The sequence below is a fragment of the Emydura macquarii genome, unplaced genomic scaffold (assembly GCF_026122565.2).
Source record: "Emydura macquarii macquarii isolate MOO-44397 ecotype Brisbane River unplaced genomic scaffold, CSIRO-AGI_Emac_v2 contig_719, whole genome shotgun sequence".
Lineage (NCBI taxonomy): Eukaryota > Metazoa > Chordata > Testudines > Chelidae > Emydura > Emydura macquarii.
The window spans coordinates 13,065,741-13,079,855 of NW_027130856.1; the positions used below are offsets into that span (position 1 = coordinate 13,065,741).

A 14,115-nucleotide genomic window follows, 5' to 3' on the forward strand; every position below is an offset into this window, starting at 1 on the left:
ATGGAGTACCCAAATTTTAATATACTAAATCTGCATAATGAAATGTTATACTCTTGCTCTCAAGTCACACTTGAGATCTTCTTGTGGGAGCAAACCTTTACTCTTCACAGAAAACCTGCCCTAAATATCAGTCTCTCTCTCCTGCATCTCTAATCTCAACCCTTCTCTTCCCTTCACCCCCCCAGAAAAACAAACAAAAGAAAACAGTTTTCCTGTCCTGAGATGGTAGATAGAAAATTAAGAATGTTACATTCAGATTAAATTTGATTTACAGTTTGAAATTTAAGATATTATAATATAGCATTATTTGCCAAGAAAGATTGGGTTTTGGGTTATTTTTATATACCAGCAGTCTGATTCTTGATTTATTGGGTCAAACACACTATTTTAAGTTCTTTCAGAGCCAATGCATGTACCATGACATTTTCATCTTTTTGGTGAACACAAAAGCAACATACTAAGCAAGACACAATTTTGTCTTCTATATAGGGATGCTCAAAGTAGTCATTCATAGAAAGGAGGCAAGGCAGAAACACAGAGGAGCCGAGCCAGCTAGATCCACAGGCAACACATTAAGTCTAAGGTCCTCACCGCAACTGAATGCAGCAGGAAAAACAGGACAGTGCTCCTTTAAGGCTCCCAACTACTTCTGGATTACAGGAAAGAAAGTGGGGACAGATTTACCTGAGAAAAGCCAAGGAGGGAACAGGAAGTGGTCAGACCAGGTGGGGGCACTTGCCCATCACATGCACCAGGAGGAGGGGAGTATATTTACACCCCATGCATTCCAGACAAAACTCCTTCCCATCAATCATCACCTTCCCTCCTACCCATGGGGTTAGAGTAAGACCACATTTTATGATCTGCTTTGGACTTTCCCTAGTCGCCTTTTTATTTTGGGGCAGTGAAGGAATTTTTTTCTCACCACCAGACTGGCCAAGGTAGAGTGGGTTTTTTGCCTTCCCCCATGGCAAGTTGGGGACCTAGTGAGATAGGTATGGAGATCAGGTCAAGATATTGCAACTTAGTAGGTAGCAAGTGTGGTAGGTGTCCAGTGCAGGTACTCATTACAGAGGAGATAAGATTCCCTGATAAGCAGGAGTTGGAAGTGGATTTAGGGGGAGGCATTCTGTAAGGCAGCCAGAAAAAGGGGGTTTGGGGCTCCTAGCATCTGGTACAGTGGGAAAACAACCCCTCCATTTTTCCAGGCTCCCTTAGCCCTCATACATGGAGAGGGCAGTGAGGTCCTAGAAACAGGCTGACTGGGACCAGGTTGGGAAGCAAGAGGGAAGCTCTTCCAAACAGATGGACATGATTCAGAGAAGAATTAATGACGACCTGCTCTGTACAATTTATTGTTGGGTATTCCCAGATACATTCAGTGAATAAAGTTGCAGCCTAATTAAACCACATCCATTGCATCTTGTCCTTCTTTCTGCATCGCCAAGATAATTCATTTTCTTGTGATTTAAGTGTGAAGGTTTAAGGGACCTCCGTAAAACTTCCTAGCCAAGGCCCAAATGCCTGTGCTTTTAAAAGAAATAGAGGACCTTGGATCTGGATGGATAAGCTCACAGGGTGATTCTTACCTCAAAAGGTAGCAATGAATGCTAAAACTGGCAAGTTAGTCTTACAAAGAGGAAAGGAAAAGAAACCTGAACTTTGCTCTGTTTAATAGCAATGGACCTGATTGCTCAGCTGTTATTGGCCCTCTTTCGGGAGTATAAGTCACTTTGAATTTCCTATCTCCATTTTCTAATAAGAGATAATATTACCCAATGTCTGAACTCACCCAAGCACCGTAAAACTCCTGTTACCTATTAAACTTAGGTATTTCCACTAATGTTTCTGGCCAAAATTTTCAACAGAAGCCTAAAGTTAGGCTTCCAAATTTATACGTACGCACCTATGTGTAGGATTTTCAAAAAGCACCTAAATGACTTTGGAGCACAAGTCCCATTGACATCAATTCTCCCTTCATCATATCTCGTCCAATGTGACATGTTTTCCCTGACATTTTTTTTTAAATGCAAAAATAGGCCTCAATCATGCAATCTGATCCTTTTACAGGAACCCCTACACATAGGACTCCCCGTGGGCATGCTCATGGATCAGATTGCAGGACCAGGGCCACAGGTGTATTTAAATATTTTGGAATGAAATTTTGTAGAATTTTAGTAAATCAAATAAGGAAATACCTTTGTAAACTTGGAAGCTTTTCAACAAGTATCCTTTAGTAAAAAAAATACAAATTATAAACAAAATTGTAAAGCAAAAAACATACAAGACAATTATACATATTTTCTGTGAAAAACGAATGAATCTCAACAACTGTATCCTATAGAGCCATTGTCTACTCTTTGCTTATCCTTCATGCTCTCATTTTTTGTAGTCTTTTTGGTTTAATTCATTTTTGTTTCTATATCACCAAACCCACCTATAGCACTGTATGAAAAACCATGAATACAAAGGTTAAATATCAAACAAAAGAAGATTACAAAAAGTTAATGGAGAAGAAGGGAAGAAACAAGAGAAGCCAGTATTTGAGATTTAACCAGCTGACCCATATCCAAACCTTATTATAGGTATTGTTGGATGAGCTACATTACTTGTGATAGCAACAAATCAAATAGCCAGCCTAAGATTCTCCATGTACAGCTCTAAGAAGGGTTACTTAAATTAATCATGAACGTACATCCCATTTGTTCTTCTCAAAATACTTCTTTCAGTTTTGCTACAGTATACATAACAGGAAATAAGTTTAACCAACGATATCTGGAATTTCTTTGGCTTTTCAGCACAGGTTGAGCTGTTTCACGGAGAAGATGCAAACACAAAAACATTTTTCAGACTACATGAATTCATGAACAATAGCCCAGAACACACATGAAGAAGTGTGCAGTTACAGCAGAATTTTAGGGTGAAATTAATAGATTCTAGGACTTCATACCAAAGGATTTTACTTAGCACTCCCAAACCATTTCTATCTCTGTGTGTTCTCAGATAGTCTTTTAATACTTGTGTGTGAGGCCAGTTGACTATTCTGGTCAGCTCAGGGTTCTAAACAGCTCAAGTCATCAAGGGAGTTTAACAGTTCCCACACCTACATAAAAGCAAGCAGCATCCAGACAACATTAAAGGGCTTTGCTGTCTTTCATTATGGATAAACAAAAGGAAAAATGATTCTATCCTGTAAAGGTACACACAACTCAAAAGGGCTTTCCCTCAGCCCTAGCTAAAGCTATATACAGCCCTCAAGTACTTCAAGAGAGTCTGAAGTGTGAAGGTGACCATTTCCTCAGCCAAACCCCCAAAATACACAGATAAAGAGCAGCCTTTTCAGACTTTTTCAGTCAAGTCCAAAGTCAACAAAGGACTAGACTTTCCACATCCCTCTCCAAAAAATTAAAACGGTGACCCCTGGTCTCCATCCAGTCCAGCTCAGCTCTCCCCAGGCAGCAAGGCAATTCACTCAGCAGCTCTTCCCCAGAACATATAGTTAGGTCATAGATCTCAAGAACACTTTTCCTATACCTATTCTCCACAAGACAACAATGGTGGAGATGGAGGTAAGAAATCCAAACTTCTTTAAGCTTCCCACTCAGTGAACCCCAGAGGAAGGACTCTCCCCTCCTCAATCAGCAGCTCTAATCTTCTCTTTGAGGCCTGTTAACCCTTTCCTAGCCTTCCTGAATGTGGGGTAAACATAAACATAAACAAAACAAACAACAGATACTTCTGTAATACAGAATAGCGGCCCCAACCAAGATCAGGGCCCCATTTGCTAGGTACTGTTCAAAACGAGCTGGATTGGCACTTTGCAATCCAGCTTGAATAAGAAGCAGTACCATAGCCATGTTCCCCAGAAGCAGAGCAGGGACTAAAGAGTCACAACTCAGTCCTGCTTCCCCTTGCTCCAAAGGAGTAAGGAAGCTTCTTTCACTCCTTTACTCCTCTGTGCAAATGTGCATCTGGGCTCAAAACTGACTGCATAGAAAGAGACAGTCCCTAACACAAAGAACTTTCAGTCTATATAGAGGAGACCAAGGGAACATTATCCCCATTTTATAGGTAAAGGAATGGAGGCAGAGAGAGACTATAGCTACCCCCATCAATTTGCAAATGTGTGTTTCAAATACTTATTTTATATGTTCTTGATTGTGGCATATAGAAATGTAAGATTTTTTAACTGGATCCTTCTGGCACGCAGCTCTACCAACTCTTCATAGTTTTTTCCTTACACAATTACTTTTTTGATCACACCACTACTCTTACTTCCACTGCTAATTAGAGTCATATTTAGCATAGTGGCATGGTGCTGACACAATTGAGAAACTGGCTTACTGATGCCCAAGCCCAACCCGAGAGGTTTGTTTTGATGTGTGTTTCCAAAGGAGTCACAGGACTATCATCATTTTTAAAGTTTTGTGCCTTTTGTACCCAGAAAAGAAACTCATGTCAGTTTGAAGCAGAATTTAGAAGTATAATAAATACAAATTATCAACATGACTGGAATAATTAAAAAGTTGACTAACGACTTCTAATTTGGGCAGGAAAGTCGCGTTCTTCTGAATAATCTGGTAACATATTACTGCTTCTACAGAAATATATTAAAAACATGTAACCCTTGGCAGCTTGATGCCACAACATCCAGCTATCGGACTGTGCATAGTTTAAAACAGTGATACTCAGACTGCGGCTTGCGAACTGCAAGTGGCTCTTTAATGTGTCTCTTGTGGCTCTTTGCAGCAGATGATGTTAAAACAATGACGTAATTATTAACCAATCTAAGTTATTAACCAATCAGGATGCTTTTACTATGTTATTAACCAATTGTAGTTGATAAAATAATACTTAGCCAGTTATTTTGCTGTGAAATTTTTATATATAACTAAGTATTTCCCTGTCAGTGTTTAAATATGAATATAGCGTACCATAGCAAATGAAACAATGAATTCACACTACTGTGGCTCTTTTGGGTAATGCTGATCGCTAACTTGGCTCCTGAACCACTGAGGTTTGAGTATCACTGCTTTAAGAGGCAACAAACATTCTTTGAAGCTACATTTGTAGCTTGTCTCAATGAAACTCTAGGCAGAAATTGTTTTTATTAGTCTGTAAGAGATGTTTAAAACTACAAGCCAAATTATACCAGCATATCACATAGATACTCTCTCCTATGTCAATTTGTTATTGCCTTCAAATCCTACACACACACACACACACACACACACACACACACACACACACACACACACACACACACACACACACACACACACACACACACACACACACACACACACACACACACTTCACTGTAGCTGCCCGCTTAATGATTAGTGTGAATACTAGAGAGACACGGTACACTTGATTTGCAGATTAATACGGTTTAATGTGCAAGGCTTTTTATAGATGTAAGTTGAATATAAAGCTTAAAAATAATTATAATATATTATATTTATTAAACTTGGAGAGCTAAGCAGTTACTTAGAAGGCTATATACAGGAATGGGGTTTTTTTAGGGGCACCGCCAGGGAATTAGTAGCTTTTGGTCTGACCAGCAGCACTTTTTGAGGAGTTAGGTGTTAATGGAGCACGTTTTTATATTTAAGTAGTGACTTTTTATACTTTTTTAATAAACAGTTTGTATTTAATTATTTTTGTTTATTATGATGTATGCTAATTATTTATAATGGATTTTTATTTTTGATAATCTTTTATTTTTATTATGATAATTGGGGTTGTTAAAACATTTGGTGATAGGAGGGGTGGTGTAAAAATATGCTTTTTGGCAATGAAAAAGCATACCTCCAGACATTTAAGGATAACTTCTTGTTTTTATTACCATTATTTATGTGCAGCTGCAAGCATAAATGTTGTGTATTTTGTTTTGTTTTGTTTTGTGTCATGGTATGCAGGAACAGACATGTGCAAAGTTACTTAGTAGTTCTATATATTTTTGCCAACCAGAATGTTATGCTACAGGGGTTAGAATAGCCAAGCAAGCAACTAAAGCTATGCTAGGCCTGTAGGACAGTGGTTAGGCAACTTAAAGTGCACTGGGCATTTAACACCTTCTACTGATCCTCTCCTTTCCTTGCTCTCCATTTAGCTAATTCTTAAAGCCCCACAGAATTTTTTTTTTTTTAAATCATGGAAATTGCATAAGATTTGCAAGCAATCACTGTGTTCCCTCTGTATGCCACATTCTTTTCCTCACCGAGTCAGTCTTGTCTATTTAGATTGTAAGCTCTCTGGTGCAGGGACTTACTACTCTATATTTGTACATTGCTTAACAAAATGGGGCCCCATTCTTGGCTGACCCCTGAGCAATACAATACAAATAAACTATAGTAGTATTTACTGCACGTAAGCAAGGGGCACAAAGTTTGCCCTGGGAAAGCCTGGGTTTGGGACCAGGAGTAGTTTTGTAATATATAAGAGTGAGGTCTATAAAACCTTCACCATGGAGCAGTCTCTCTCAGAGTGGCATCTATCCAGGGAAAATGAATGAGGTTTGCTTCTCATGGTCTTGTAAAAGCCCTAGCCCAGTGTTGTATATTTGACTTTATATATTCAGTGATTCCTCATTTGCTTAGACCAGCAAACATAACCTCACAAGCAAATATAAATAGGACATCCTCAGACATGTTTAAAATATACTTCCAAAATATAACATCTTATTCTCAACTTGTGCCAACCCTCCTCCCATTTTAAATTAGGAAAGAATACTAGGACAAAAGTTAAGGAAATCCCTCTTTTGCAAATGGAAAGATACTTCCTTGTAATTAAAAAACTCAATAAATGCAGAACTTCTAGAGACAAAACCAAAAAGCTCCTTGTGGGAGCTGGAACTGTATTAGCTTTTTTTTTTTTTTTTGGTCTGAAAAGTAACTGACAAGGGACGTGATATTCTGTGTACACACTTGGGCACATGATGAGTGATTCCTCCAAAAATGTTCTAATTTTTTAAAATCTAGTAAGTTGTTGAATTTCACCTCTGAAGCTTGAAACCCAGGAGTAGGAATCTCTAGCGATTATTTCCAGAAAAATACAATTACAGTTGTTTGATTTTTTAGCTATCATCTCCCTTTTATCTTTTACATCATCAAATATGTAATTGCATATACAGCTAAATGATTTTTTAAAACAAAATGAATGTACATACAGCATTTACATACAAAGAGTTTATGGGTACTATGTATTTCAAGATGAAAGTTTATATATTCTGATTTTATTCTCACAGACAGCATTAGATTTGATCTTGCAAAAAGGAACTTCAGGTAAACTAATTCTTACTGGTTTAGCTATTTTATATTCACCTTGGGGCAGGGACCATCTTTTTGTTCAGTGTTTGTCCAGCACCTAGCACTGTGGGGTCCTGGTCTATGAGTAGGGCCCCTAAGCACTACAATAATAAAAGCATATTACAAACTACCTTCAGCAAATGATTAAGCTGAAGAGCAGCAATACAGTGATAATCTAAGTGTTTCCAAAATATGACAACTAAACTCACATTCAAAAAGCAAAGAAACCTCTAGTCTTGTAGGGACTGGCCACAAGTGCAATGAGTGTGACATTTTGTAGAAAATCACAACTGGGCTACACTTCAGGACTCAGCAGTATTTCTGTCCCAGATCACAAACTGATTACCTTGGACAGAAACATGTACATCCTCAAATGGAGGTGGAAGGATTATGCAGTGAAAATAAATAACTGTAATCCAAAACTGATTGTAATGTCTCCATCAATATGAAGCATTCTATTGCTTCAGTGAATGAGAGCCTGAAGCTGAGGGTTCAGGTACCAGACTAAGGGAGGTCAAAGCACAATACACCTATTATTTAATCACATACATTAAACCACTACAAACATGGACAGATGAGCACTAATACTCCACGCCATACTACAGAGCCAAATTTAACTGCTGCTTTGTCTCTTTCAGTCTTACTCAGATACCGTCATTCTGCTAATCAGCAGGATCACCAGATGCTATAGGAACCACACTGATGAGCACAAGCAAGCTCTACCCAGCAGATTACAACCAGAAAGTGAAGCAATGATGGTGGGAGAGGAAAGGCAGGGTAAATGTAGCAGAAATGAATACTCCAGCTTTGTCCAGGAATGTGGAGGATCTCCATTCTCGAGGAGAGGAAGGATGGTAATGGGCAGGGAGAACAAAACAATGTTTTATTTACCTAAGAGATGGATCTCAGACATCAACACTTTTGGTCACATCACATTTTCAAGTTGATAATTAAAATCAAATACTGTTGACGTATTTGTCAATACCAAGAACATAAACAGCTACGTTCACAGCCATATAACAACACACCATGAATTTACTGATTCTCCTTTGAATAAAGGAACAGAGCTCATTAGTAAATTGCTTTTACTGAAAAAATGCGGAAACACAGTCCTCAAATTATAAATCTGAGGCAGTCTGAAGTTTCTCTTTCAAAATATAGGCTACAGAGCAAGAACATTTCTAGTCAGTTTTAAGGAAGGTCAAATTTGGGGCCTAAACAGGCTGACAACATCTGCTTTAAATCAATGACTAAAAAGAATCCCCAGGGATTTGAGTTGATGGAAAAAGCAGATAAGAAAGTATATACAGGGTGCATATATGCAAGCTCACTAATTACATCTTTTCTAGTTATACAATTCATCTCATTTTCCCAGTGGGTTCAAGCTGGTTCAATTTTTCTGCTGTTCTTGGAAAAGAGTCTAGGACATATTATGCCTAACAGCAAACCAACTCCTCTAAGGTCTCAAACTGTACACTCATGATGACTGATCTGATTTTGCTTAGCCTCTGATTCTTCTTTAGTTGTCCAGAAGAATCACTGAAAGAACTACTAACTAAGATTACTTCTCAAGTCCTCTCATTTTCTCTCTATGAATTTGTAACTTTGCAACAAAATTCTGAAGTAGATTTATATTACACATAAAAGCAATCTGGTAGCATCAAAGTATTTACTCACAACTACACCCTGGTACTCCTAAAGAGAAAAGTTATGCTTCATCAGGGTGCATAGTACAGTTTCTGTTCTGACCTCCAGAATATTTAACAGTAAGAAAGAAAACTACGGAACTCAAGAGTTCAACATGCTGAAAGGTGTAGTTTCAAACTGTATGACGACTGGATATTATGCGAGTTTGGAGATTGACATTTTCACAGTCCTTCTAAGGTCAAATTTACCCAGAATATTTTAGGTTTCTGGCCCACATCAATTTTTTTTAAAATAATTGTCAGGGTGTTAGTCACATATAATGATCTGATTTCAGTAATAACATGATGCACTGTGTGCTTTCATCAGTTAATACACAGACCTTGGCTCTGGATAGTCAAAGTGCAGCAGAGTACCAGAAAGTGGGTGTTTATAGGCCAACAAATGCACAAAATGAAGTATTACTAAATGGATCTATAACATAGATTACTGAGACTTAAAAATGTTTATTAAATATTAATCTACGAAGAGAAAATTCATATTCTAGTGAAATGTGTTTATTTGATATAACTAGAGACTGAGATAAAAGTTCTAACATTGAGTAAGGATACAGATTTTTTGAGTCTCCTCGGGCTGAAAAGGCTGGTGGATTAGTGCTCTGAAGAGGGAACCAAAAGTTTATTTACACAAACTGCTACAGTGGCACAGATGCAGCTGTGTCGTAGCACTTCAACATAGACACTACCTAGACCAACAGGAGAGGTTCTCCCGTTAGCGTAGATATTCCACCTTCCTGAGAGGCAGCAACTAGGTCGACCGAAGAATTCATCTATTGACCTAACACTGTCTATATCGGAGGTCAGGTTGGCTTAATTACATCCCTCAGGGGTGTGGATTTTTCACACTCCTGAGCAACATAGCTGGGTCGATCGAGCATTGTAGCATAAACCAGGCCCAAGATTCAGACATTCCATCTGAATGAGTATTCCAATAGATCCTATACATTAAACTTTGGGATAAGAGTAATACTGCAGCAGATTCCTGGGGAAAGGGTGGAGAATAAATCTCCTTACTACCCCCACCAGGAATCTGCTGCAAGTTAATACAGCAGAACTCCTCCCTACTGTAGTCAGTGAGCAAATACCTGGGGAGTTTTCGTACCAAGCCTCTGTCTAATTCTGCAAGAGGGGAACAAAGGACCTCACCTCCTTTCCCAACAGAAGAATTAATGGAAAACTGCAAGGAGAAGCTTGCAAATTTTCTTGTCCCTTGCACAAGTTGCTCCCATACAAGGGACTAGCTGGGTGCTTTTTTCTTTTTGACTTTCAGTGACACTTGGCTTCTAAATGCTTAAATTTCCTTTGAAAATGGGACTCAGGCACTTTGGAAAATTTTACCCCATCTTGACCCCAATAGATTCATTTGGGCAAGGAGGTGTCACATTACAGTTATCAGGGATATATCTATGAGATCCCAGATACCATGAAGGATTATCATCACTCTCCCACCTGAAAACTCCAGTTGTGTAAACATTAAAGAAAATATGGCCTTCATACCTATCTGCTGTCTTAGGGTTTTCAGAAAAAAAAATTAAGTCCAATACTGTAATTGGAAGAAAGGGATTACAGAGATGCTACCAACATGACAAAACTAGAAAGGACAGTAAAAACATTTCTGCATCATACCATCCATCCTAAAAATAAAGGGATGACATCAAGAATTAATTGTTGGCATTAACTCTTAGCCAACAATCTGAACAATTCCAAATTATAATAAATTCTGCAATAAGCAACTGTTTTGAGATTTCTGTAAAGTGAATGACATACCTCTTCTGATTCATTTGTAGGTGTTTGGGAATCAGCAACCTCCTCCAATTCCTCTTCAGCTACATATTCTCCCTGTTCTTCCATTCCTTGTTGTTCATTATATGACTGTATATAATCTTCATCCTAAAACAATTATACAAGAAAAAGCCACATGTGTAAAAAGTTCAGAACTATACCTTTACAGTTCATTGTCCTTACTATAGCAATTGAAAATATGCTTCATCAAAATCTGGGCTACCACTGTGATTTTCTATTACACATGGTAGTTAATTTAGCAGGGTTTTTAGTACAGTTATAATGGCTACTGAAAACATCATATTAATGTTGTATGGCAACACAGATAACTAATATGTGATCCAGCTTCCACTGATGCAACAACAAATGTCCCATTAATTTCAGTGGGATGAAGATCAGGCCCTTAGTTTTTAAATTTTTTGGAACTGGGTCTGAAATATTTGCTTGTCTGAAGTGCCATCTGCCCCAGGGCACTATATTGACAATATCCATCTTTTTAAAATAAAGGGGGAAATAAAACATTCTGTTGTTCTTAAAAAGTTATTCTACTAATTTTATACAGCTATTATTCATTTGTATTTAAGTGTTGTCTAGAGCGCACAAAAAATGATCAAGCACCTATTATTGTGCTAGCTGCTGTATAAACATGAATAAAAAAGGAGAGCAAAAACTCTTGTCTGCTGATATTTTAAACAGATTTTTTCTTACTAAATGTATGAAGTTTAAACTGTGATTACGTAATGTTTACTTGCAATTAAAATCAGTACATGCTCTTCCACACCCCGGTTAAAGATATGAAATTATGCATGTGACATTTTCTGAACTAACCTCCAATCTCTTTATTCAGATTTAGACAGCTCTCAGTTACAAAAAGGATGAATGGAGCAGGACATCAATCACTTTGGAATATTAGCACCTTAAAGATGTCTTTAGCAGGTCAATAATCTTTTCACCTTCGAAGGACTTTATCAGATCTTGTCTAAAGCCTGGATAAAAGCTTTTGCATTAAGTACTTCTAACAATTGGCAGTGTATCTCCACCACACAAAGCTGTTTTCTTCCTTAAGGATACAACCCTCAAGGTCATGGTTCTCAACTGCCTTCCAGCATGACAAAGGAGCATTACCTACCGCCAAACAAGCTGTCAACACAAACTTTGTCACAGCCTAGATAAAGAAACTGGCAGACAGTGATAATAGGTCTAATTTCCCCCCCTCCCTAGAGAGGTAAACAGATTTCAAATCAGTCTAAAAACCTATGCACGTGAAGCAATGTGATCTTTGGCGATACAATAGAAAGGAACTCACTGGAAATTCATCTAGAGGTTCATTGATTTCAAGGTCTAGCACTTCATCATTGTAAATTTCTTCCTCTCCCTGTTCTTCCACATATTCTATTTGGTCTTCTGTCAGCTCAGCATCATTGTCATCATACTGTCCTTCCCCTGTGTACTCTTGAGCGTACACTTCAGGTTCATCTGATTTGTCATAAGCTATTTCGTCCTCCCCTTGGTCGTATTCTGACTCGTGTTCTATAGATTGATCATTAGCGTTTTCAGAGAATTCATACGATGTAACCATGCCAGATGTAGCATTAAGACTAACTGTGACACCTTGAGAACTGCAGTGGAAAGGGGGAAAAAAAATTCAGAACGAAGTTGAAAATATACCAATTAACTGCATTTGTGAGGATTTAATACAGTGGAGCAGTCAAATACATGTACTTTAAGTTACTGAACAAAAATATAGCTCACACACCAACTTGACCGCCTGCCATAAACTTATAATGCATACTGTACCACAGCTTATCACCAGCTGCAGATTATTTGACCAGGGGAATCAAACCAACCAGATGGTCTAACGGGTCAGGCTGGCAGAAGTCCTGCACAGTAACCAAGCAGACTTGATTCAATTTTAATTCCCCAACTAACAAAAATACACAAAATGACTTCAATTGCATCTGCTTTCTAATACCTCAAAGCAAGCTACTAAATCATTTTTACAAGTACATTAATATAGGCAGGAAATAATCAATTTGAATTTAGACTGTTGTATTTATTGTGGTAGATTTAATTTTCCATTCAGGAAAAAAAGTTATATAGTCAAGAACTGTCTTTTAAAGGTGACCTGGGGAGGTTTAAAAAAATTCTCTTATGTCAGTAACAAAATTTGTGTGAACTTAAAAACATTTAATATTTAATAAAACTCAGATACCTCTTATCAGCTAAGGCTAGAATTTACGTTTTGATGTTTGCTTTGAAACTGTTAATACCAAACACACCTAAAAAAAAGAGTTAACCTCCAACTCAAGATTTGGTGAGAAAGTAGGAAAACAAGGTGATTTACAAATGTGTTTTAAGTTGTATTTATTTGAAATGCACCATTACTGATTTGCTGAAAAAAATGATGGAAAAATATTTTTGAGGAAGGGGATATGTTTTACTTGTAAAGATTTTTTCCTTTATCGGCTTACAATTCTAGAAGTTACCTTAAAAGGGATCAAATTTCATAAAATTTGGGGCCACAAAACCTAGACAGATTTGTATGCTGTTTGTGCACCAAACTGGCCCGAGTGGAAGGCTTTGAGAAGAAGTGCGAGGAAAAAGCAGCAAAAGGATTCACTCCATGCGTAACAATAATACAGTTGCTAGGGGTAAAGTAATAGTTCATGTAAATCAGGGCTTGTCCACATTTAAAATGCTGCAGTGGTGTGCTTCAGCGAAGACGTTATTCTGGCAGGAAGGGTTCTCCTATAGGCATAGGTACTCCATCTCCCCGAGAGGCAGTAGCTAGGTCGATGGGAGAATTCTCCCATCAACCTAGCACGGCCTACACTGGGGTTTACATTGGATTTTTCTCACCCCTAAGCAATGTAGTTATACCGACCTAATTTCCTAATGTAGACCAGGCCTCAGTTTCCCTCCCCTTGGGCAGCACTACTGCCTATTCTGGGTGCTCTCCTCTTTCCTTTCACTGTCTGTGCAGTCACAAGAAGGGAAAGGAAGCAGGGAAGAGAAATAAAGAACATAACTGGGTATCTCCTTGAAGAAAAATCCTTTCGGTGTTGTTGATTCTTTTGCTCAATTCTGCTGAGAGAACAGCATCCTGTGCCCAGGTTGCTAGTCTGAGGATGGAAGGAGTTTGATCCCACTCCCATCCCTGCAGTAGAGAGCTACCTTCTTTTCCTTCCTCCCCTGCCACACTACCCAATTTGGATTGCAGGTAGGAAGAAAATCTTAGGCAGACACCACTTAGTCTCACAGGGTGAACTTCTTCCAAGCTGTCAGATATAATATTATATTGGAGCACCTGACCCCTTTAG

General features: G+C 38.2%; 1 protein-coding gene across 3 annotated transcripts in view; it reads right to left on the bottom strand.

Annotated features, from left to right (window-relative positions):
* Positions 1-14,115, bottom strand: part of RBM33 (RNA binding motif protein 33) — a 162,701-nt gene that overhangs the window by 116,781 nt on the left and 31,805 nt on the right. For all 3 annotated transcript variants that reach the window (XM_067542720.1, XM_067542719.1, XM_067542721.1), the window contains exons 5-6: positions 12,102-12,414; positions 10,781-10,903 (exon numbers count right to left, since the gene is read on the bottom strand). In XM_067542720.1, coding sequence (XP_067398821.1) covers positions 10,781-10,903; positions 12,102-12,414 — 436 coding nt within the window. The remainder of the gene's footprint in view (positions 1-10,780; positions 10,904-12,101; positions 12,415-14,115) is intronic.